At 49.7% G+C, this 24,230-nt stretch overlaps 1 protein-coding gene across 1 annotated transcript in view; it reads right to left on the bottom strand.

Moving 5' to 3' along the window:
* Ssh1 (slingshot protein phosphatase 1) overlaps positions 1–24,230 on the bottom strand; it is a 47,810-nt gene that overhangs the window by 18,244 nt on the left and 5,336 nt on the right. Inside the window, exons 4-8 of the mRNA XM_013014286.1 lie at positions 9,169–9,272; positions 7,167–7,231; positions 6,646–6,767; positions 2,960–3,028; positions 1,293–1,358 (exon numbers count right to left, since the gene is read on the bottom strand). Of these exons, the coding sequence (XP_012869740.1) occupies positions 1,293–1,358; positions 2,960–3,028; positions 6,646–6,767; positions 7,167–7,231; positions 9,169–9,272 (426 nt within the window). The remainder of the gene's footprint in view (positions 1–1,292; positions 1,359–2,959; positions 3,029–6,645; positions 6,768–7,166; positions 7,232–9,168; positions 9,273–24,230) is intronic.

Genomic DNA, 24,230 nt, shown 5'->3' on the forward strand with positions numbered 1-24,230 from the left:
TCTCCAAAGGGAAAAAAATAAACAATGCCCCACCCTGAACTTCCAACCAGGCTAGTTCACAGGGTTTTTTGTTGGTGGTGGTGGTAATGGGGCTTGACCTCAGGGCTAGGGAACTGGCCCTGAGCTTTTTTTGCTCAATGCTAGCATTCTACTACTTTAGCCACAGCTCCACTTTTGGCTTTTCTGGTGGTTAATTGGAGGTAAGAGTCCTGCAGACTTTCTTGCTCAGCTGGCTTCAAACCATGATCTTCAGATCTCAGCCTCCTGGGTAGCTAGGCTTACAGGCATGAGCCACCAGTGCCCAGCCACAGGTTACTTTATACTCTACCAATTCACTACATCGAATTAAGGTTTACTTCTGGAGCCATAGTAACCACAAATGCAGGAAGCATAGTGAGGCCTCACGGTAGGAAAGAAAGCTCTTGACCATCGGCCTGGCATCTGACCATGTCCTTAGCCATTCCACTCCGCACTGGCCTACCATGTGCAAAAAAGCTCAGATGCTTAGATTTCTGAAGGAAATGCGTTCTAAAAGCTCCCTGAAAGCAGGTTTGGAGAGGCAGAAGACACAATAGCAAGTGTTTGTTTTATTTAGTCACCCTCTTTTACCTTTTACAAGAATCCCGGCTGGCCATGTCTCAGTAAGTGGGTGCAAGAGACCCCAGCAGAGGTAAAAGAGCCGGTGGAGGTGGGAAGGGGGGGTGATGGAGAATGTGTGAGATGCCATAGAGATTGCAAGCCGCCCCACTGCTGGGAGAAATAATCCTTGAGCTGAACATTTACTAAACTGAGTTCTGAAGTTTTCAGAAAAAAAAAAAAAAAAGTGGACCTAATTGTTTCACTTCCCTGAAGAGACAAAAAAACTATGCAGACACTAAGAATCATCTGGGGCATGAGTGCAGCAGGGTCATGATTTCCTGATTCCCCAGGAATCAGAGACTGGCTGCAGCAAGGAGGAAGGGAGGAGGAATGAGACATGATCCTGCTCTGTGGCCTAACTCTCACCACTCCAGAGAGAACTAAGCCTGGAACTCAGAGCCTGGGTGCTGTCCCTGAGCTTTTGCACTCAAGGCTAGCAGACTACTATAGCACTTTGAGCCACAGCACCACTTCTGGTTTTCTAGTGGTTAACTGGCAGTAAGAATCTCACAGTCTGTCCTGCCTAGGCTGGCTTTGAACTGTGATCCTCAGATCTCAACCTCCTGAGGTAGCTAGGATTAAAGGCGTGAGCCACCAGTGCCAGGCTAGAAAATTATTTCTAAGGAGTTAAAAGGTTCCCAAACCTCACTTACCACATGGCTTGGACAGATACGGGCTTAAATATGTGCATCCTTCCTGCAGTGCTCACGCTGAATCCACTGAGAGCGGAAAAACAAAAAGAAGACACTGTGCTGAGCAGTCAGGCCCTGAACGGACTCACTGAGGGGAGGGAGCACTTCAAGGGTTCGTGATGGGGATTACAGGAAGACCTGTTGGTTTCCTTTTTGTTAGTGTTGTTGTTGGTCACGAAGCTTGAACTCGGGGCCTGGACACTATCCCTGAGCTTTTTACTCAAGGCTAGCAGACTACTACCACTTTGAGCCACGGCTTCACTTCTGGTTTTTAGGTGGCTAACTGGAGATAAGAGTCTCATAGATTTCCCTGCCTCAGTTGACTTCGAACCACAATCCTTAGGTCTCAGACTACTGAGTAGCTAGGATTACAGGCATGGGCCACCAGCATGCCCAGCTGTTGATTTGTTTTTAATGTAAACTATCTTTAGAAGTAGTTGCACAAAGGGGTTTCAATTCAACATGCCAATTTATGAGTACAATGCATCTTGATCAGTGTCACCCCAGGAAAACCTGACTCTCACCAGCCAGGCCAGAAACAAACAAACAAACAGAAAACAGAAAAAAGGGCCAGGCAAGGTGGCATCAACATCCTGTTTCCACAACCATCCCTTCCACCCACTACCTCAGGCACTATGTACTCATCCCTTTCCTTCCTTCCTTCCTTCCCTCCCTCCCTCCTTCCCTTTTCTTCCTTTTTTGTAGGTCATGGAGCCTGAACTCTGGGCCTGGGTTCTGTCCCTCAGCTCTTCAGCTCAAGATTAGTGCTCTACCACTTGAGCCAGTGTACCACTTCCGGCTTTTTCTGCTTATGTGATGTTGAAGAATTGAACCCAGGGTCTCATGCATGCAAGGCAAGCACTCTATCACTGAGTCACCTTCCCAGCCCCTCTTTTTAAAAAAAATTTAATGAAAATACATTAATGGAACACAATATTTATAAAAAGGAAAAATATCCCCATCATCCTACCATTTTAGCAGATACATGTTTTAATACATGTTGAAGCTATGAAATTTCTCTTCCTGCTGGGCCCTGGTGGCCCATGCTACTCAGGAGGCTGAGATCTGAGGATCATGGTTCAAAGCCAGCCTGGGCAGGAAAGTCCGTGAGACTCTTATCACCAATAAACCACTCAGAAAGAAGTGGCGCTGTGGCTCAAGTAGTAGAGCACTAGCCTTGAGGTGAAGAGCGGAGGGACAGCGCCCAGGCCCAGAGTTCCAGCCCCACGACTGACAAAAAAAAAAAAAAAAAAAGAAAGAAAGAAAAGAAATTTCTCTCCCCATGCACTCCCTGGAGGAAGTACATATGGAACCGAGGTGGCCCTTCCCTCAACCTTCCTCTTCTGCAGCCCCCAAAGTGGCCCCAGGAAGTTGTTCCTTCCTGGCCCCACAGAACAGAGTCCTGCTGGGCAACACTCTGTGGACTGCCTGGGCACAGCCCACAGAGGGTGCGTAGTGAGGATTTGCCACCAAGCAAGCTGCCTGCGCTCATGTGTGTCACACAGCAGTGTGTCACACACTGGGACGCTTCCAGTGACACTCCATGAGCTGAACCCCTTTCCCAGGTACCCAACCAGCTCAGGCTCAGGGTCTACAAGGCTCAGGGCCTTCTCAAGGCATGTCCTTACCCATCTCCATCAAGGTGGATCTTGGTGTCACTCCACAGCCGGAGAACCATCCCAATGGTGCAACTCTTACTAGTGGGGAAAGAGAAGGCAAAGAGTCAGCATCCACCTAGAACATGTAGTCTTCCCTCAATGTTCACTTAGCCTGGCCAGCTCACAGCCCACCACCTGACCGTGCATGTGGACAAGTTCTCAGGCTGCCTGGCAGGAGCCCCTTACCACTGGGCTCACCAGGCATGGGTCCTAAGAGGATGGCCATCCTAAGAGGATGGCTGCACCACTTGTGTGGCTGCACCTCTGTAAACCAGCTGAGCCTCTTGGGGAATTGTGAGCACCCAGTTGGCCACGCACTAGCAGAGGGCCACACCTTGCCAGGGTCCACAAACAATCAGTGGCAGCCAACCCTGGCTTCATGTGTCCTGGGGGATAGGAGAAGAAAGAGAGCCATACCACCACTGATTGCAGTTTATGCTCAGATTTCTGCTCTTCTAATTTTCATGCACTGCACACACTAGCTCACACTGATTTTTGTTTTGCCCATCCCAAAAGTGAAACGATACTTATTGACTTTAGAGCCTGGCGCCACTGAAAAACTGAGAGAAAGGGCTACTCAGAGGGGTCTCCTCAGATTATGTTGAAAATTCTTTGGACACTTAAAGAAGAGTTAGGTTGTGAGAAATGGCTGCAGTGATGCCAAGATTCAGCCTCGCCAAGTCTCAGGAATCCCGAGCTTATACCTCTGCTACTGCTTAGCAGCCTTGGGGGAGCAGGGAGGGGGCAACCCTACCCTTGTGGGCACACACAGATAAGATGGTTCTGGGGCTGGAGCCAGCTCCTGCTCTGGGGCGTTGCCCACCAAGCGTGCCTCCTGAATCCTGCCTTCCTGCATCTTTGAGGGAGGGGGTAGTTCAAAGGCCTTCAGGTTAAACCATTAGAGTTTGGCCAATTCTGACTCCCCTTCCTGCTCACTGTATTTCCTCTGCAGAGCTGCAAAATTAGTGTTGAGTCTCTAGAGCCCTTGGCACCACTCAGGTAAGTCAGTGCCAGGAAACAACCATCCTTTAGGGACCAAATGTGACACTCCAACAGCCAGACAGGCCTGGTCCTGAAGACTGGATCTGGGCTAATCACCCATACCAGGAGTGGCGGAGAGAAGGGGATTATGGCAAAAGAGAAGGAGATTGTTATATGCAGGTGCACAGTGCACAGGCTGCAGCCCCAGGCCAGGGTAGGTGGAGGCATACTGGCTTTCCTTCCTTAAGCACAGACAGAGGGAGGAAGAAGCAGGCATGCTCTACACTAGTGGGGCCAAAGCCCACAGAGGAGCAGAGACCGAGAACTAGCAGGGACATGACACAACAGCACCTCCACACCTTCAACAGCCCCATAGTGATTGGCAATTACGATTCTACAGTGAAGGAGGGGACTATGAGGTCACACAGTGGAGATAGGGAAGGGACACTGGGGATCTCTTAGGAAGAAGAACGTGCCAGGTGCTGGTGCTCACGTCTATAATCCCAGCTACTCAGGAGGCTGAGATCTGAGAATCGTGGTTCAAAGCCAGCCCAGATAGAAAAGTCTATGAGACTTTTATCTCTAATGAACTACTCAGAGAGAGCCAAAAGTGGCTCTATGACTCAAGTGGTAGAGCGCTAGCCTTGAACACAAAGAGGCTCAGGGACATTGCCCAGGCCAAGAGTTCAAGCCCCAGGACTGGCAAAAAAAAAAAAGAGAGAGAGAGAGAGAAGAAGAAAGAAGAAGACGAAGAAGACAAAGAAGATGGAGGAGGAGGAAGAGGAGGAAGAGGAGGAGGAGGAGGAGGTTCCTGAAGAATGAAGTTGGTATGAGAAACTATGGAGCAGAAAGCAGATCCCAAGGTAGTCAGAGCAAGAGCTAGCTGGACCTGGACAGACAAGGTACTGGCAGGAGACAGGCCTGTCCCTAGAGTCCATTCTGGAAGACCTTCCTAGACATCAACAGGCAACACACTAGCACACAAAGCTGATGGTGTTGGAAATGCTCCTGACCCTGATCCCAAGTTCACTCAAGATCTACAAGTGGCTGCTCTGGCCTCCCAAGGACGCGTGTGCAGATATAGTATGAGGCTATCGTGAGTTTGCTATCATGAACAAATGAATGACTGAATGAGGTAGGAAAGAAATTATGAATGAATGAATGATCAAATGTATAGAAGAGAGCTGCAGCAGCATTTGGGGAAAGAAGAGGAGGGTCTGACCCAACTTTGCTCTGAGTTTGGCTGGGCTGACCCTGGTGACCCCACGGTTCCTTGTCTGCATGGTGTGGAGCAGGACTACTGCGCCTAGGGTGATTGGAGGATTCGAGTAGCTCCTGGGCATCCTGTGCTGTACTGCACTCACAGCTCACAACAGAGATGATAGGAAAAGGCTTCTACAGGTCGTGTTGAATCAAAGTGAGGGGTACAGGGCCCACAGGCAGGCTCTAGTTCAAGAACAGCGAGTTATGGGAATGGACTCTGTGGTGAGAGAAGGCCTTGGAAGGTTCCTAAAGGGCTGGGCAGTGACTGAAGAATCAGTCGACAGCCAGACCAACCAGAACATGCCCATTCTTGTCGGAACAAACCATCACAACTGCCATACTGAGAGCAACTAATGTCTCCGCCTCATGCTGAGGCTGGAGGCGTCTGTTTCTGACAGCCTCAACGAAGTGCAGGCCTCCAGCCTCAGCCCCTAAGTGGTAGTACAGGTACCCAGGGAAGGAATGAGTGCTGGTTTCACAGAGCGGCTCATTTCCTGTGAGAGCCGGTGATTATGATGACCTCTGACCCATGGGCTCCCCCATTGTGATGTCACACAGAAGAGGCCATGTAGGAAAGGCTGTGCACAAGAGGCCACAAAGATGAGGCCATGCAGAGGAGGGCATTCCTATGAGACTACACAGCTGAGGTCCACAGAAGAGAGCACACAGAACAGTCTACCCACTTGCGCTAGCCTTGAGCTGAAGCGCTGAGGGACAGCGCCCAGGCCCAGAGTTCAGGCCCCACGACCGGACCCCCCCCCCAAAAAAAAGAAGAGTCGACCCACTTTTAATTTTTTTTTTTTGTGCCAGTCTTAAGGTTTGAACTCAGGGTCTGGGCACTGACCCTGAACTTTTATGCTCAATGCTAGTGCTCTACCACTTGAACCACAGCTCCACTTTTGACATTTTGGTGGTTAATGGTTAACTGGAGATCAGAGTCTCACAGAACTTTCTGCCTGGGCTGCCTCTGAAAGTCAGATCTCAGCCTCTTGAATAGCTGAGTAGTTAGGATTATAGGGGTGTGCCACCAGCACCTACCTACCCATCTTCAACTTCCAGCTTCTAAAACCATGAGCTAAACAAAACTCTTTTCTTCATCAACTCTCAGTCCCATGTAGTTCTGCTGTAATAAGAGGGAGGGGATCAAAGCCCTCCTCCCTTCTCCTCCAGATCCCAGTGCTGAGCTCTAGGCAGGGTGACTCTCCTGACCTCTCAGTATACTCTGACTTCCTGCCAGCAGACACTGGACCAGGAATGGCAATGGAATGCAGAAGCTCAGCCAGCAGCACTCCTATTACCAGGTTTCAGGTCTTCCCTGCCCCCCATCATGCCTCCCACCCTCTCCTGTGGATACAAGACACCACAGGAGCCTCTTCTGCAGCAGCCCTTGAAGCAGCGTGCCTGAGACTCACCTTTCCTTACTGGAGAAGTCGACGCCCAGCAGGATATTCTCCTCCGTGTCCTGGCGCCCGCTGCTGTACACCACCACCATGTAGCGGACGCGGTCGGTCCAGGCGCTCTCCAAGCGCACGGCCTGCATGGAGATGATGTTCTTGCTCTCAGTGGCTGGCCCTCCCAGCCTCACTCCCTCCCCAAATGAAGACCAATGGGTTTCCCTTTCTGAGGGGAGACAAAGAACACTTCTTTTGAGAACAGAAGGCAGGCCTCACTTCCATCGCTGGCAGACACAGCTGGTGCAGATCGCCACCCAGCATGCGTGAACTAGAGGAAGACATCTACACTCAGCACAGGGGCCAACACAGGGGCCGCCTCTGCTGGACCTCTGGCTCCGCTTTGCAGGGCCCTGCCCATGCTAAGCATGAGTTCCACTGCCAAGCTCCACCCTCAGCTCAGTGTGAGAGAACACACTGGTCTGTAGAAGCTTCCACCAAGTGCCAGAAGGAACAAGAACTGCTCTGCCCACCGTTCCTACCAGCTTAATTCTGTCCTCACAGCGCAGGAGGTTGATCATCACTTGCAGGTGCTGCGGCAGGTCCCCTGTGGGAGCAAGGGGCAATGTGAGAAGGCCGCTCGCTGGAAGGCTTGCCTGCTTTCTGGGAAGGAGCCTCTGAAGGCTGCCCTTGAGGGCTGAAGACGTGGAAGTTAAAATCTCTCTATCCCACCACAGGAGAAATATCAAATAAACCCCTTCTTGTCCCTCCTGAGCCCCAACTGAACTCTGATTCACAGCTTTCTGCCCCAAGGTGCAAAGTTCTCTTATATCTGAAATACTTGCAATGGGTGGGCTCTTCAGGGTAGGGGGAGGAGTTTGCCCTCATGGCCGTTCAGGAGCTATGCGGAGTTGCTGTCATACTTGGTGGACAATACCTGGTAGCAAAGAGCTTTCCCTTTGTCATTATCAGTCTGTGAAAATCTGGACTAAGTGGGGGGCTGGAAATTAAAAGGCATGAAATTTTGACCTGAGCCTCAAGACCCTAAGCAGACAGAAGAATTCCAGGTGACAGGACGACAGCCCCATGGCTGGCTGGTCTCGCTCACTACAGTTCTAAAAGGCCATGTCTTCCCGGCTCCTATGCTGCTTCTCAGAGAGGTGCCCCAGGAGGCCCTGACCTACTTCAGGATCCACCCGCAGGCAAGTGTCTGATGAATTCCTCTTTCAGACTGCCTTTGGCTTCCGAGTGAAGTTGCCTAAGAAAACCAGTCTTAATACTTTCCAGGCTTTACCTACTAGTTTGTGTTTGGACCTATGCTAATATTCTCTATGAATGCCACTCCAGTACTTTAGTCCTTTTTCCAAAACCAAACTGGTCACCATTGAATGAAAACATTTCATCAAAGAGACCACTCGGAGTGCAAGCCAAAGATTTTTTTTTTTGGGCCCGGTTGTAGGGCCTGAACTCTGGACCTGGGCACTGTCCCTCAGCTCTTCAGCTCAAGGCTAGCGTTCTACCACTTGAGCCACAGCGCCACTTCCGGCTTTTTTCTTTTTACTCATGTGGTGCTGAGGAATCAAACCCAGGGCCTCAGGCATGCAAGGCAAGCGCTCTACCACTGAGCCACCTTCCCAGCCCCAAGCCAAAGATTTTAAAGGAAGAAATTTCCATTGAGCACAGTGGTGCTCACCTGTAATCACAGCTGCTTGGAAGGCAGAAATCGGGAGGAGGATGGTAGGAGGCCAGCCTGGGCAGAAAAAACTGTCAAGACTCCCATTTCAACAAAAAGTCAGGTATGATGGCAGGCACCTGTAATCCCAGCTATATAGGAGACACAGGAAGGACTGCAGTCTGAGGCTAGGCCTGACAGATGCTATCTACAAAGTAACTAAAGCAGAAAGTGCTGGGGGCCTGGCTCAAGTTGTAGAACACTTGCCAAGCAAGTGCAGGGCCCAGAGGTCATGACCCAGCACCCAGAACAACAAAACAGCCAATGGCTCACACCCGTTATCCTAGCCACAGAGGAGGCTGAGATCTGAGAAGAATCCTAGTTTGAAGCTATCTGGGGCAGACAAATCTGTGAGACTCTTATCTCCAATTAACCAGCAAGAGCCAGAAGCTGAGTTGTGACTTTGGTGGTAGAACACTGGCCATGAGGGAAAAAAAGCCAAGTGAGATCAAGAGGACCAAATGCTCAGAGAAATGGCAGCAGTCTGCAGGGGCACAGCGCCTTAGGTGCTTATTTTCAAGTGGACCACATCAGCCTAGGAGACATTTCGGCACATTTGTTTAGAAGTCCCACCATAATTAAAATCTGTAGTTGTTCCCAACAGGTCATGGCTGACCCCTCACGTCTCACAGGCACACACAACTGCTAAGGCTCACTCCTCTCAGGGCTCCATATAAGCACCTGAATCTCCACCCATAGCCATCCTCGCACACCCCTGTCCACTGTTTTCCTGGCCTCAAGACCCCCAGCAAACTGCTCCCCACCCACCACGGAAGGTTCCCAAGGTAAGAGCAGAGAGGGAGAGCGGTCACCTGCATGCTTGTGAGGGTGCTGAAGACTCCGCTGGCCCTGAGGGCTGCTTCCCTGCTGGAGAAAGAGCGCAGCTCCTTTCACCATGAAAAAGCTCTCGCTTAAGCTGGGAAGAACAAAACCAGAGCATGGTTAGACTGCATTCGCAGTGGAAAATGGGCCCAGACCCGCTGCAGAGGGAAAGCTTCAGAGGGGACAGATGGCATACAAGGCAAATGATATGAACTAGTTTTATTTAACTCTGTATGTCACTCTTCCCACCCTCACCCTCGCAGAAAGCTTGCTGCAGTCTCAGGAATGAATGAACAGCCCTGTTAAAAGGACCACGGTTCCTTGTGTGCTCTCCGAGTACCAAGGGCCCCTTCCAGCAGACACGAGACGGGGTCTCAGTGCAGGGTCTCCCCAAGACAGAGCAAGCCTGGTGAGCAGAGGGAGCTGCTGACCCCCTTTTGCCTAGCTGTTCCCCCTCTTGCTGTCTGGTTTTGTTTCTACCTCCCCAATGCTTAGCCATGCTCCAGCCCATTCTGAACTATTTTTAGTTCCAAGGTGACATGAAACATGTAAAATACAACAATAAAAATCTTATTTAGTAATTTTGCAAAAAAAAATCACACAGATCTATAAAAATGCAGCAATTCTCCCATGAACAACCAATTAATGTATGTGTCTTGAAGGAAAATCTTTAAGAAAAAGCAGGACTTCCAACAATAGAGCCTCTAAGACATAGGGAAATCAGTTCCTGGCAGAAAACAGAAGGTATTTAACACAATACAAAAAAGCAAAGCTGGGCGCCAGTGGCTCACACCTATAATCCTAGCTACTTAGGAGACTAAGATCTGAGGATCTTGGTTCAATGCCAGCCTGGGCAGGAAAGTCCGTGAGACCCTTATAAACTACTCAAATAGGAAGTGGTGCTGTGGCTCAAGTGGCAGAACACTAACTAGCCTTGAGCTGAAGAGTTGAGGGACAGTGATCAAGCCCAGAGTTCAAGCCCCATGACTGACCAAAAAAACCCAACAACTTTATTCCAAGTATCTAATTTTAGTAATTGAACCTTTTTATCTCAGAAAAAACTTAGTAGTAAAAGAGGGAAAAAGCAGTGCACACCCATAATCCTAGCACTTGGGAGACTGAGATAGGAGTATTTCAAGTTCGAAGTCATCCTGGATACATAGAAAGATCCCGTCTGGAACAAACAACAAAAACTCAGCTAAATTCAGAATATAACTCCAAGTGTTAAGGAAGTAGCGTATGAACTAGCAAGTAGGCCAGTGGCTTCTGAGAAAGTCCATCATCAGATCTGTTCATTGTTCTGGCTAAATTCCTATGCTACAACAGAGTGCTCGGCCCTGAAAAGTAAGCCTTGGTCTGCCTTGCAACTACGGGCCTTTGTAATACCAACAACTGATTATTTCTGACACCTACAATTCACAGGTATGCAGCACTTTTTTAGCTACTACCCCAATCTGCTGCCAAGTTTCCCTTCCTGCTTTGAGTTCCAAGGACCAGGAAGCCCCAGGCAGTAAGCAGTGAAAGAAGGGAGATGGATCCTTTTCCCTGCCTCCCCTCACCCACATGAAGCGCGGAGCACTTGAGTACCCACCTGGCACAGCCACAATGCAGGCGGTCTCCTCGGCAGGCCACTGGACCCCCTAATCGTCCCCCCGCAACTGTCCCACCAAGTCAGTGTGGAAGATGCTGACCCTCACACACCTCATTTGTTATGTGTGTGCCTCCAAACCCAAAGAGCCCGGCCAGGGGCTCTCAGGCCATGAAGCAAAACAATCAAAGCAGCTGGGGGAAGCCTTTCAAGGCAACATCATCCTTTCTTTGTTCATGGGTTTGGGGAAAAGAAAAAAAAATCCATACTGACCAGAAACCACAACACACTGGAAACAGCCAACCACAAATGGTGACCTTTGCCTTGGAAATCATGGGCAAAAATTCCCCTTAGCTTCCCTTACATTTCCTTTGGAAAAAAAGGGAACAATTAAAAAAAAAAAAGTTGGTTGAACTCTGTGATCACTACAAACTGACTACGCTCAGCCTGATAAGAATCGGAGTCCCCCCCCCCCCCAACCACAACCACACGCACCAAGTCTCGGGTCCTGGAAGCCTCACAGAGAGCAAGCTTGACAGCTCAGAAGAGGGCAGGCTGAGCTCACCCACGTCCTGGGATGCTGCTCGGTTTAGGTGCCACAGAATGTGGCCAGTCAAGGCATCCGTGCAGACACTGTCTGTGACCTGGCCCCTGCACGACGGTCACCCGTAGCCTCTCCTGCGAGGGTTTGGAGGACTATTCCCAATGGAACTCCAGGGCCTCCCAGGGTTCTCTCTGCAGCTTCCAACAGCCAGCAGCTCAGTACCCAGACCCATGGGCACCCAGGGCACCTGCTGGAGAGCTTGTTCAAGAAGTCTACATGGATGATGGTGTGCACCACAGCGAGGAAGCCTATAAACCCATCTACCGCCGACCCCCCCGGCACCAACAAACCAGCCTTCTCACAAAAGGAGTCCGTGTCCCTAAAAGACACACTGGGTCACACTCCTTCACTGCTAAGAAAACTCTTGCCAAGTGAATTAAAACAAAAAAAAAGTTAGGCGGCTCCCCTCCCCACCACCCCAAGTCAGTGCTTTTATCTCTGCAGTACCAGGGCCTTCTCCTCAGACACTGACTACAGCCCTCTGGGGAGACCCCGCAAGATGAAAGTTTCTGCAAGCAAAGAAGACAGGAAGACAGCCACAACCTTCAATCAGCGCCCCCCCCGCCCCCCCGCAGCCCAGCCGCTGGAACATAAACAGCAGGTGCCATCCAGAACCCAAGGGCAGGGGGAAGACAGGCTGCTGTGGTCATACGTACTAATTTGGGCTGCAAACCTCGGAACAGTGGAGGTACTTAGTTGGTCGAAGGAAGACGCAGAAGTCAGAAAAATAACAGAGGTCCATGACTGCAAGGTGCGGAGTTCACATATTTACCACCCCCTCTGAGACATGCGGTGCGGGGGAGCCCTGCCGTCCACTCCCACTGGACACAGGGCAGGTGAGGAGGCTGGCCGCTCTTCCGCAGGAGTGGCAGTGGTGAAGTCCTCCTTCCACAACGGTCACACCCAAGGAGCAAGTGGCTCTTGTCTTGCTCTGATATTTTGGCTTGAAAAGGCCCTTGTCCCAGCCTTGCAGGATGAAAGGGACCCATTCAGAGGAGCGAAACAGCCTAAGTTCCTCTCATCACTTCACTCCTACAGCTTTGCTGCGATGGCTTTGGGAACAAGCCATGGGGGTGCACTGAGAGCCACGAGGGGACACAGCTGGCCACCAAGTAACAAAACACAAGCAAGAGGACCCCATTCTGGTTAGAATCAATGTTCTCTCAAATAATCACACATCCACCCAACGGGGACGAAGAGGGACGTGGGCAGCACCACAGTTACTCAGTCCCCATTTTCAGAAGTGCTTTTACATTCTGAAATTGCTTCAGTCATGCTAATAGCTACGTGAGCAGCCTAGTGACCCTCAGCTGGGGACACTCTAGATGGAGGGAGCCACACCTGGAAGCTTCTATGGGGAGTGTTGGACCAGGCCCACGGGGGGGGGGGGGAGCGCGGGGAGGGACCACAATTCCCAAATTTACCAGCCAAACTTCCAGGAGTGGGCTGTTTTGGGGCCCTTCCTTCACCCTGGGAATAAGGACATGAATAACCACAAGGGAAGATACGGTAAGTGTCCTAACTAGAAGAGGAAAGTCAGCAAACAAGTGGTAGGTAGGGAACACAGGAGGGGATGGGGCATGAAGAAGATGATTCTAGAAGGTCTTGTCTGGGAGGCTTCCCCCCAGCTCCCAAGTGATCAGCTAGTCCTGAATGAAAGGTCCATGCTTTCAAAGTGGACTCCCCTCGATGAGTGTGGACCAAGTTGGCAGAGGCCTGTGTGGTGCTCAGCCACCCGCGTTGTCAACTTCCTGCAGCTCAGCAATTTATTCTCCACAAAAACAAGTCAAAGAATCAGGCAGACTTGGAACTCAAATCCCCAAAGACAGCCTGGGCACCCACAGTGGGATTCTGGGGCACATGAAAGCCTAAGGAGATACAAAGCACTGGTCTGGGAATCCATCTTCTAGGATCTTCTCATTGTGATTATTGGTTGAGATGCTGGGATGAGCCCTGGGCCTCAGCCATGCTAGGAAGTGCTCTAGCACAGAGCCACCCCACAAGCTGTCTGGGTTTGAATGCACACTCCTTCACACACCTGATCACTTGTTCACACACTTGAACACTTGGTCAGTGAAGGGCACAGGGGGAATGCATGTGCCTACATTGAGTGAGGACATGCCATGCCATCATGAACACAATTGCTTATAGAACACAAATAGGTTACTGTGTAAACACAGTAATTGTGACTGCTGGCCACATACCTTAACAGCCTTTGGAACTCTGAGGCCCAGCCTCTCATAAAGTTGCAGGTGCTGGCTGGGTGTCCATCCAGGACTCAAAGACCCTGAACGGAACAGTGATAGAAGACCACTTGTTGGATTTCACAGAAAACCCTTAAAGCTGGCCGCCAGTGGCTCATGCCTATAATTCTAGCTACTCAGGAGGCTGAGCTCTGAGGATGACAGTTCAAAGCCAGCCTGGGCAGAAAAGTCTCCCATGAGACTTATCTCCAATTAACCGCTCCAAAACCAGAAGTGATACTATGGATCAATGGTGACTGCTGAAGGGATTACAGAGAAAAAAAGAACTAACATGAAGTCACTGCAGATGAGATGCATGTAGAGAGGCCTTGCTAATTCTTTAGATCAAGAAATATTTACTGAATGTCTACAGTGCCCAGAGAGGGCCACGCCCTGGGACTAAAAACCCCAATCCAGCATCTGCCCAGAGAATATCGCACAGTCTTGTGGGTCAGACAGGCTCAGGAAAGGAGATTCAGGTACTGCAGGCATGCACTCACAGGGGCTCCTGAGACTGAGCCAGGCTGCAAGAACATCACTAAAGAGCAGAGTCGAAAGGACATGTGACACATGCCCTCCAGGGACCAGAAAAGGATGTAGCTTCTTTTGTAAAAGGCCCCACTGTGGATGAATGTTCACAAATATGTGTTTGTAAATTCTTTTCTTGTCAGTTCCTTAGATGCTTAGTGAGCATAAAGTGGCTCCTCAGAACTTGATCATCACTGGGTAAACTCATAAATCAAGTTGCAGAATGTACAACGCTGAGAAACCAAACACTAGGCTTGTGGCTGAGCCATCAATCTGTCAGCATAGCAGGTTCTCAGCACCCAAAAGCCTGGTCCCCTGCAGGCACTCAGTGCACATGGACTTAAATAAGTAAATTACAGCTCTGGTCTGAATGGCGCTTTGTAGTTTACAGAAGGCTCACCCAATGTCGTTTCACTTAACCAGTGCAATTCCATTCTTATGATGAAAGAACCAAGACTGGGAGAAGATGCACAGCTTCTGTAGGTCTATGGAAAGTGGGCAGGATAGAGTGGGGAAGCTCCAAGCCATGGTCTTTTCTTGCTGAATCCCAGGGCAGAGGGCTGGATGGTTGGACCTGCAGCAGCTATGGCAACAGACAAGGCTCATGGATACAGAACAGCCTCAAAATACGGTGGTTTAGGATATAAATTGAACACTAGATGAAAAGGAGAATGAAGACTTACTATTTGGAGAGATTAGATAAGGACAGCAGGTTTCTAATGCTCTCCCACAGGGCCTTTCCTCACTCATTTTTTTCTTTATTAAATTTTTTAGCTGGGCGCTGGTGGCTCACCCCTGTAATCCTAGCTGCTCAGGAGGCTGAGATCTGAGGATCACAGTTCGAAGACAGCCCAGGCAGAAAAGTCTGCGAGACTCTTATCTCCAATAAACCACCAGAAAAACAGAAGTGGCGCTGTGGCTCAAAGTGGTAAAGTGCTAGCCTTGAACAAAAACAGAACTCAGGGCCAGCACTCAGGCTGAGTTCAAGCCCTAGGACAAACAAAACAAAACAAAATTTGTTATTATAAAGATGATGTACAAAGAGGTTATGCCCTCACTCATTTCACACACATTAGATGAGCTGTTATTCTTTGATCTCAAATGTGTGTGTGTGATTCAGCAGGGCCTTGCTCCAAACCCCATTCTTCAGAGCACAAGGAAACAGGTGGCTCAGGGGACACACTTGTCAGTGAGCACTCCCAAATTGTTCTCCTAAACACACAGTGCTGACCAGAGGGAAACTGGCTGTGTGGGGCTGGATGCCCAGGGACAGGACTCATTATAGATGTCTGTGCTGCCAGGCTATGTATTGTTTGGCTGGAGGCGTAGGTTTCTCTCAGAGAGAAGGAATGTCCAGCAGCATTTCAGACAGCAAGAGACAGTCTTCCAGCCAGCTTCTCAGCCGCCTTCATACTAATGGGCAGGGGCAAGCAACCCATTCGTTCACCTAAGAAGAGAGAAAGACGGCCAATGATGAGCCCGACAAGGCTCTTCAAACCTTAGGATAGCTCTTTGATGAACCCTGGGCGCCCTCTGGCCGGTGGGACCAGAGTTCTACGGCCTTCGTCATCTGAGATACCAGGCTGGCCTGAAGCCCCCCCTTCCTGGGGACAGAAGGCATAAAGGCTGCATTGTGCAGAAAACGCTATGGCAGCAAAGCCAGCCAGCCAGCCAGAAACAGCAGGCGCGGAGGAACTGATTCTGTAACAACTCACAAGTTCCCACAGCAGATTAGCTCCACCATCGCAGGTACTCAGTGCTGTTCATGCTGTCGCTCCGTCGCCTGGGCACTAGTTACCTGGACACAAATTTTTCAGGGGCTTCCTAGCTTCTGAGAACCTCGAGTTCCAGTCTTACAACAATCCCCCAGCCCCCTAGAGCCGGGGGGCCCAGACTGTCCTGTAGGGCAGAGCTGTCTGAGAAGGTGGACATGTTTTCTTAGTACTGCCCACTATGGTAGCTACTGGCCATAGGGGCCTACTGGACACTTGAAATTTGGTCAGTGTGACCAAAGAACTAAACTGCTAATTAACTTAGTATTATAGAAGTAAGATACTTGCCTAGCGTATGTGAGACTCTGGGTTCAATTCCTAGTAGTATAAAAAAAGAATAGCAATTTTACCTCAGCCTATGGCTGAGGCCAAGGGAGCCTCAGGCTGGCGCGAAGCCAGGCAGAGGCCTCTGGGTCTCAAGCCTGCTCCGCACAGTTTAGTCATTGATTTCAGTGCATTCCTCGCCAGCCCCAGAACTTTCCACAACATGACATTATCCACACAGCCCAAACTTCCTGGGCTAAGGTTTTCTATGACAGTCACAACAGTCTATAGCTGTTGGTCACAGGTCATTAACTTCAGTTTCATTAAACTGACAGTCCTGAACTCAGGGAGCTCGTAATCCAGTCAGAGAAAAGACTGTAATCAAAGTCTTCCTCTCTCACGTGACTTCCTCCTCTGCCACACCACATTTCCTGACACCTCCTTGCCCACTGTGGTCCTTAGAGACCCTGGGTGCTAGCATGGCCTCCCCCTCTCTCCAGGGTGCTGCCTTCTGACACCTGTTTCCCCCAGGAAGCCTTCCCTGGCTGCCCTAGCTGAGGCCAGGGCTCTCTTTCCTCTATGGTTGAATTACTTGCTCAAACTCACACACTTAGAGAGTGACAAAAGCCAGGGTGAGGTGGGGGTTGGGTAGGGGTGGGTGGAGGAGACTACATAATATGAAGGGAGGAAAAAAAAACCACTCAAGATAGACTGGGAGGTGTTGTATGAGAACCGGAGGCATAAGTTTGAATTCTTGGTTTTCAGCATGTTTAAACAGATAAATACATGTGCTTATACATGCACATCCACACATATGCTCTCTAACTCTGCCCCAGAGGACCCAAGGCTACGATATCCCAAAGCAATAAAGCTAGGCCCAATGGCCCCTAAACCTCATCCTCTACTGAAAGGAAGCAGGCAGGGAAGGGCACAATGAGGCCTGGAAAATCCAGTACCAAAACACACAGAAATATCTCACGCACATGTCAGAGGCACGCTGAAGCCACCGTGAGACGTCTGAATGTTAATGACATAATTACCAGATGGTACACCACATGTGCATACAGACACAAATACACTAAGAAGTCCACCACTGACGGGGACCAGACTGTAACCTAATTTTCTCAGAAGCCAGGCAAAACCCACCAAGAGGGCTCGGGCGAGTATCCTGCACAGGATCACGTGTTAAAGGCTTTGCCTCAGTCACATGCGGTTCTGTTTCTGCCAACGATGAACATGGCCACTCGAGAGCCAGCAGACACCACACCAAGATGCCACACACTACCAAATGTGTGCTCAGATACCACAGTGCCCAGGTTGTAAAAGCCAGAGGAAGTCGGAGGACTAGGCCAGACTAAATCAGAAAGCTAAAGGCAATGAGCCCTCCCGAGCTAGCTGCTTTTATAATGAAGGGCATTGCAGGAACAACTTCTCTGTAAGTTTGAAATTAAAACTTGTTTCCTTTTAAAAGTCTGTTAATCAGATTTTTGTGATGTGTGTATTTGTGTGTGTGTGTGTGTGTGTGTGTGTGTGTGTGTAACTGGGGATGAAGTCCATGCCTGGGACATGCTAGGCCAATATGCTACCATGAAGCTACACTCAGCCCATTTGCTGACCGTTTTGTTTTGCCGTGATTTGGGTTTGTGGCTTTTTAAAGACAGGGTTTCAACATGTAGACCAGGCTGGCCCCAAATTAGCGATCCCTCTTCCTGCAGCTCTCCAGTGCTGGGATGCAGGTATGCGTCACTGTACTGATCATTTTTACTGGCATATTTCATGACTCTCCCCTTTCCATCTCTTTACCTTCACTAATGGAGCCCTTTCCCGGCCTGAGGCCCTTTTCCCTCTTAGTGTTTCCCAGAACAGAGAGGGTGAGAAGAGCAGGAAGCGCGGCTCTCCCAGGGCCTCTCATCTGCAAGCACAGACCCCAGGGCTCTCCCATACAGAAGACCTAATTTTAGCATTCTGCCGCTGGGACCGCATGTCGTCGGGATCACAGGGGCCGCCCTGCCTGACCGACCAGGCCTCCCATTGTGAGGAGAGGGAAGCCAGGATGCTCAGCCCAGCAGGATGTGACTCAGCATCCTGCTCCTATGTGTGGGGCAGTGGTAGCCTTGGCTCGGAGTGCTGCTTTTACCTCACCTGCAATTACCCAGGTTAACTGGCAAGACGGACATGCAGCACCAGGCCTTCCCTGTGGGCCTTAGGACCACATCCAAGACAACCTGCTTGCTCATTTGTCCCGTGGTGCGTGCTGGGGAAGCCCCACACATTATTTCTCAGGAGAGTTATTCAGAGGAACTGCTTGCTTGTTTTTAGACTGAACTGGCTAATGTTATCCCAGGCTGGTCTCAAACTCAAGAATTCAAGTAATTTTCCAAGTGATCTTAACACAGACTCCCAAGTAGTTGGGACTATAGGCATGTGCTACCATGCTTGGCTCTCTGAATTGCTCATATTTTAAGGGCACAATGAATCAAGCCATAGATCTTGTTTCTCTCTTACATTGATGACTAAGAGGCTCAGTCAGACTTGCAGTCAAACTCTGGTAACTATCAATGTATGTCATGTATAAATTTTACCCAACTTTATCTTATTTCTCTCTACATTCACCATGCCTCAATGTTCTCACTAATGTAATAATCCATTGCTTTCTATGAATTTAAAGCTATTTCAAATCATTTCAGTAATGAGCCACAGTAGACACGGCCCACACATTACAGGTAAGAAGAAGGGGGAAGGACTCTTCTTACTCAACATGGAATTCCGAGTATTTGGCATAGAAGCCATAGATAAACACCAAATACACACTGACTGGGTTAATAAAGCAAATAACAAAGTAAGAAACACCCTTATGACCAGGTTGCTTCACAAGAGACCCTCCTCTCTGCCACCCTCCTGTCTCAGTGGTAAGGCTGCCCAGGTGTTCTCCCCGGTGGGCAGAGGCTCCTGAGCAAGTCCCCTCACTGCATGGGTGAAGGAGAGAGCAGCATCTTCACCCCCATACCCCAGAACCACTGCCAGACTTCCAGTGCTCCTGGCTCCTGTATGGCACATTCCAGAATGAAGAGAATGAGACCAGAGTACTCTTCTGAACTCTTGAGTACTGGCATTTCAAAAGGTTAATGGAACCTAGTAACAAATGCTAGGCAAATTTTATTTAACTGTAATGAGTTTAATTAAGATCTGATAAGGCCAAATTAACTCTTCACCTCACTGTCTTCAACTCACAACTGCTACAGGGTATATATATATATATATATATATATATATATATATATATACCCTTCAATGTGTATGTGTGTATATATATATATATATATATACATACATACATACACATTGAAGGAAAATTCTGATTTTAAAATAAAAAAACCTATTTGGGAATAACACCTAAGTTGAACTAAAAGGAACCTCCCAAGTATATTACAACAGCCCAGATTTCTTTGTGTTGTGCTGGCATTGCTTGAACTTCAAACCATGAGCTTCAAACCTTTGCTCATGGCTAGTATTCTACCTTGAACCATGCCACAGCTGGTTAAATGGACATGAAGACTCCAGGATTTTTCTGACAAGGCTGGCTGGCTTCAAACTTTGATCTTCCACATCTCAACTCCTGAGTAACTAGAATTACAGACACGAGCCACAGCTCCGGGCTCAATGGCCCACAAGCTTAACAGTGTGTGTAGCTCAGTATTCAAAGGGAGTGAGAGGCCATGGGGAAGGGAAGGGACAGGACAGATTGGCACAAACTACACACAGACTGGCACATGTGTAGCTCTGCAACTCCTGAGAGGGGAGTCCAGAGAGAGGAAGGACACACCTGTGTTCACAGATTCAGAGCCCAGCTCAGGGCCTGACCTACAGGCCCAGCCCCCAGTTATCTTCTCAGGAAAGCACACAGCTCAGCCTGGACCAGATGTCTGCAACCAGAATGGTCTTCGAGACAACTCCACGCTGCCACCTAGTGCTCTGTGGGAGGAGGGGGGTGAGGTGCTGGAGTTTTTACCGTGAGGTCTCCACTGTGTACCACCATATAAAACGAGGCGGCTCGCCTCGCAGAGTCTGTCTTCTCATGCACCCAGCTGAACACAGTGTCTTCCTGCTAGGACTTTAGCATAGGTGAAATGAGACCCACACTTAAGGGTGTAGCTGAGCACTCAGTTCACATCCTCCATCCCAGCTTTACTTTCCTCCTCAGTGACTTCCAGTCTTGTCTGCCAACAGAACATCAGCCTTGGGGCAGGAGTTTTGTCTGTCACACCCACTGCTGTATTCCCTCATGCCAGAACAAAGTTTGGCACACAGTAGGAGCTCAATAAACATTTGATAATAAATGGCTCCTTGGTTTAGAGATTGGGTAGAGGGGTACCGAGGCTGCTCGAAAGTGCTTCTGCCGCCAGCTGCAGAGGAAAAGGGCAGGGAGGACTCTTCGTCCTGTTTACGGGATGTGGTCCACGACCACTCTTGGCTGCTCCATGCAAGACAACACGGAAAACTCGATGTACAAGAACTCCATGGGCCAGCCCGTACACGCTGGGCATTGTGAGCCAAAGGCTAGGAAGGCCTGCCCTCCAGAGTCCTTGGTCTGCTGGAAAGGGCTGACAGCTCATTCACACCCTACACTCTGCATCGTGATGGCAAACATGAACTGGTTCTTGTGTGTGTGCGCACACGTGTGCTTGCGTGTATGTGCATGTGCGTGCATTAGGAACGGAACCCAGGGACTTGCACATGGAGGTAAGTGCTCTCCCACTGAACTACACTCCCAGCCTGACAAATGTGTACTGTTTTTAACTGCTAAAAGTTTACAACCACTTGTTTTGCAGCAATGGGTGAGTTGACAATAACCGACACACATGACCAGAGGCAGCATGGAAGCCAAACACAGAACCTGAACACGTGGCAGGAGCAACCTCTCCCCAGGACTCTCCTAGGCAGATCAACAGAGATTATGAAGGCCAGGCTGAAATCACTCTTGGGCAAGAAGAGGGGAATCCTAGAGAGTAGATGGGGCACAAGACAGGTGCTCAATGAAGAAGAGGAAGTGTGGACCTCAGGGCAGGGACAGGCTGACTCTGCCCATCCCCGCCCTGTGGAAGGGAGAGAAGACAAAACCATATTTCCAGAAGCTGAAGGCAGAATAGGGTTCCCTTGAACCCCAGGTCAAGACCAGAAGGGGAAGGAGTATTGAGGACAGCAGAGAGAGGTAGAAGGGAGTTTTACAGTTTACCACTGAAACCAAATAAAACAGAGAACAAAGCTGCGAGTCGTGGTGTGCACCTGTCATCCCAGCTACACAGGAAGCATACATAGGACTACTGTCCGGATATATGACCAGGCATATGCATAAAATGCTATTTAAAAAGTAATTCATGTAGCCGGGTGCTGGTGGCTCACACCTGTAATCCTAGCTACTCAGGAGGCTGAGATCTGAGGATCGCGGTTCAAAGCCAGCCCGGGCAGGAGAGACCGTGATCTCCAATAAACCACCAGAAAACCGGAAGTGGCGCTGTAGCTCAAGTGGTAGAGCTGAAGAGCTGAGGGACAGCGCCCAGGCCCAGAGTTCAAGCCCCATGACCGGAAAAAAAAAAAAAAGTAATGAATGCTATAAGGGCTGAAGTTGGGACTCAAGTGGTACATACCTGTCTAGCAAGCCTAAAGTCCTGAGTTCCATACCCAGTACTGCCAACTCCCTCTCCCAAAACAAAACAAGAAATACCAGATTAAAGAAAGAAGCCCTCACTCCCAATCCACACACTGGGGACCTCACTACCATCTCCTCTCCCCAGTGCTCTGCCTGGCGCACAACCACTTGTATCTGATGCCAGCCTGAGCCAGCTCCCAGGATGGCAAGGGAGCCAGGAGCTGTGCCAGCAGTGCCATCTGCTCACCGATTCCCACAGTCTGAACAGCACCCCTTCCAGAAGAGCCCAGCTCAGGCCCAGCAGCTGTGTGCAAGGAACGAGGAGAAAACCTGGGCTCTGCCACTGGGCACCAACTGTCTATGGCTGAGTGAGAGATGGTTAGTTCCTGAGACTTTTCTAGAAGGCCTTCAGAGAAACTGTCAAAATCCCTCAAGGGTGCCTTGGTTTACATGTTATAAAAACAGAGCTGAAGTCAGGAGGGCTGCTTGACCCTCCAAGGCCAGGACACAGCACTGCCAAGAGGCGAAACTGCATGTGAGCAATACCAAACAGCCCCAAGCCCATGAGCACACTACTCTGTGCAAGGGCCTTCAGACCAGCTGCTAGCTACCCCACAAAGCCCCAGGAACCCACACCGACACAGAGCTCTGCCCCAGAGCCTCTGGGCACTTACACAGGCGTGGAAGTTTGAATGTGGGCATAGGAACCAGAAGCTACATGCATGCCTGCCCGACTTGGAGCTCCTGCTATTTTCACAGGCCTGCAATGTCTGCAAGGCCCAAAGTTCCCCTCTTCAATTGTGTAGGTGCTGCTGGCAGGCAGAGAACGAAGCCTGCCAGGGAAGAGAGCGCTTGCAGTCAGGACTATGACAAAACACACAGCAGCCACAGGGTGGTTATGACAGCCTCTGTCACAAAGAAACACACTGATGACAGTGGCTGGACGGGCACTTGAATAGGCCAGTGGGAAAGAAACAGACATGCCAGAGGATGGGGACCAGGAGGGAGAAGCACCAAGGGCCCCGCGGTGCCACGCTCTGGGAGAAGGGCAGGTTGATGGATGAACCTGAGATGCAATAGGAGGTACGGGAATGAGGCCAGGAGGAGGCACCAAGGGGACACAGAAGAGGACCGCAGGTCCTCAGGAGAGGACCTCAACCCAGGGATCCAACAAATTGCTGTGCATGGATGACTCCCTCTGACTTGGATGACTGAAGAACTAAACTATCCCCACATCCATGGGCCAGGGACTCAAGGATGCCCTACGGATACTAAACTGTGCAGGTACTCAAGTCACCCATATAAAATGGCTTCCTATTTACATGGAACCGGCTTACACTCTCCCATGTACTTTAAATCATGCCTTGATTGCTTAAGACCCAACTACTAGTAAACACTTTGTAAACAGTTGCTATCCTGAATTGTTTAGGAAAAACTGTACATGTGCTGGCCAGCAACATTGTAACAGCCTGGGTGGTTGGAACCTGGGGATGCGGGAGCAAGAACACAGAGGACTAGGCATAATAAATAATGGACTGAGAGAAGGAGAGGGAAGCCCCTGCTCCCCTAGTCTTTCTCCCTATCAGTATTCTTTAGGAACTGTAATTCAGCCAGGCATGGTGGTTCATACCTATAATCCCAGAACTTGGGATGGTAAAGCAGGAATTTCACAAGCTCAAGCTGAACTATACAGTAAGACCTGTCTCAGGGAAAAAAGAAAAAAGAAACAACAGTACCTCCTAGATCAATATGAAGCAGAAAGAAATCTCTCCCTCAATTCTGGCAAAACACAAACCACCACAGACCCCACAATGTTTTTCTACAACAGACTTGGCCTAAAAATGCAAATAAGGTTCAAAGGTTAAACCAGGACAGAGAACCTTCCTGTTTGGGAAAGGAACAGAAAGTAGAATGGTATTCTTTGCCTAAAAAAGGCCAAGGGTCAGTGACTCACACCAGTAATCCTAGCTACTTAAGAGGCTGAGATCTGGCCGGGCGCTGGTGGCTCATGCCTGTAATCCTAGCTACTCAGGAGGCTGAGATCTGAGGGTCACGGTTCAAAGCCAGCCCGGGCAGGAGAGACCGTGAGACTCCTATCTCCAATAAACTACCAGAAAACTGGAAGTGGCGCTGTAGCTCAAGTGGTAGAGCGCTCGCCTTGAGCTAAAGAGCTGAGGGACAGCGCCCAGGCCCAGAGTTCAAGCCCCATGACCGACAAAAAAAAAAAAGAGGCTGAGATCTGAGAATTGGGTTTGGAACCAGCCTCAACAAAAAAATCCCTAAGACTACCAAAACAGCTAGCAGTGATGCTGTCGCTCAGTGGTAGAGCCTTGAGCAAAAGCAGCTCAGGGACAGGGCTAAGGCCCTGAGTTCAGCCCCAGGACTGGCACAAAAATAAAAATCAGG

The sequence above is a fragment of the Dipodomys ordii genome, unplaced genomic scaffold, assembly GCF_000151885.1.
Source record: "Dipodomys ordii isolate 6190 unplaced genomic scaffold, Dord_2.0 Scaffold23, whole genome shotgun sequence".
NCBI classification, from domain to species: Eukaryota; Metazoa; Chordata; class Mammalia; order Rodentia; family Heteromyidae; genus Dipodomys; species Dipodomys ordii.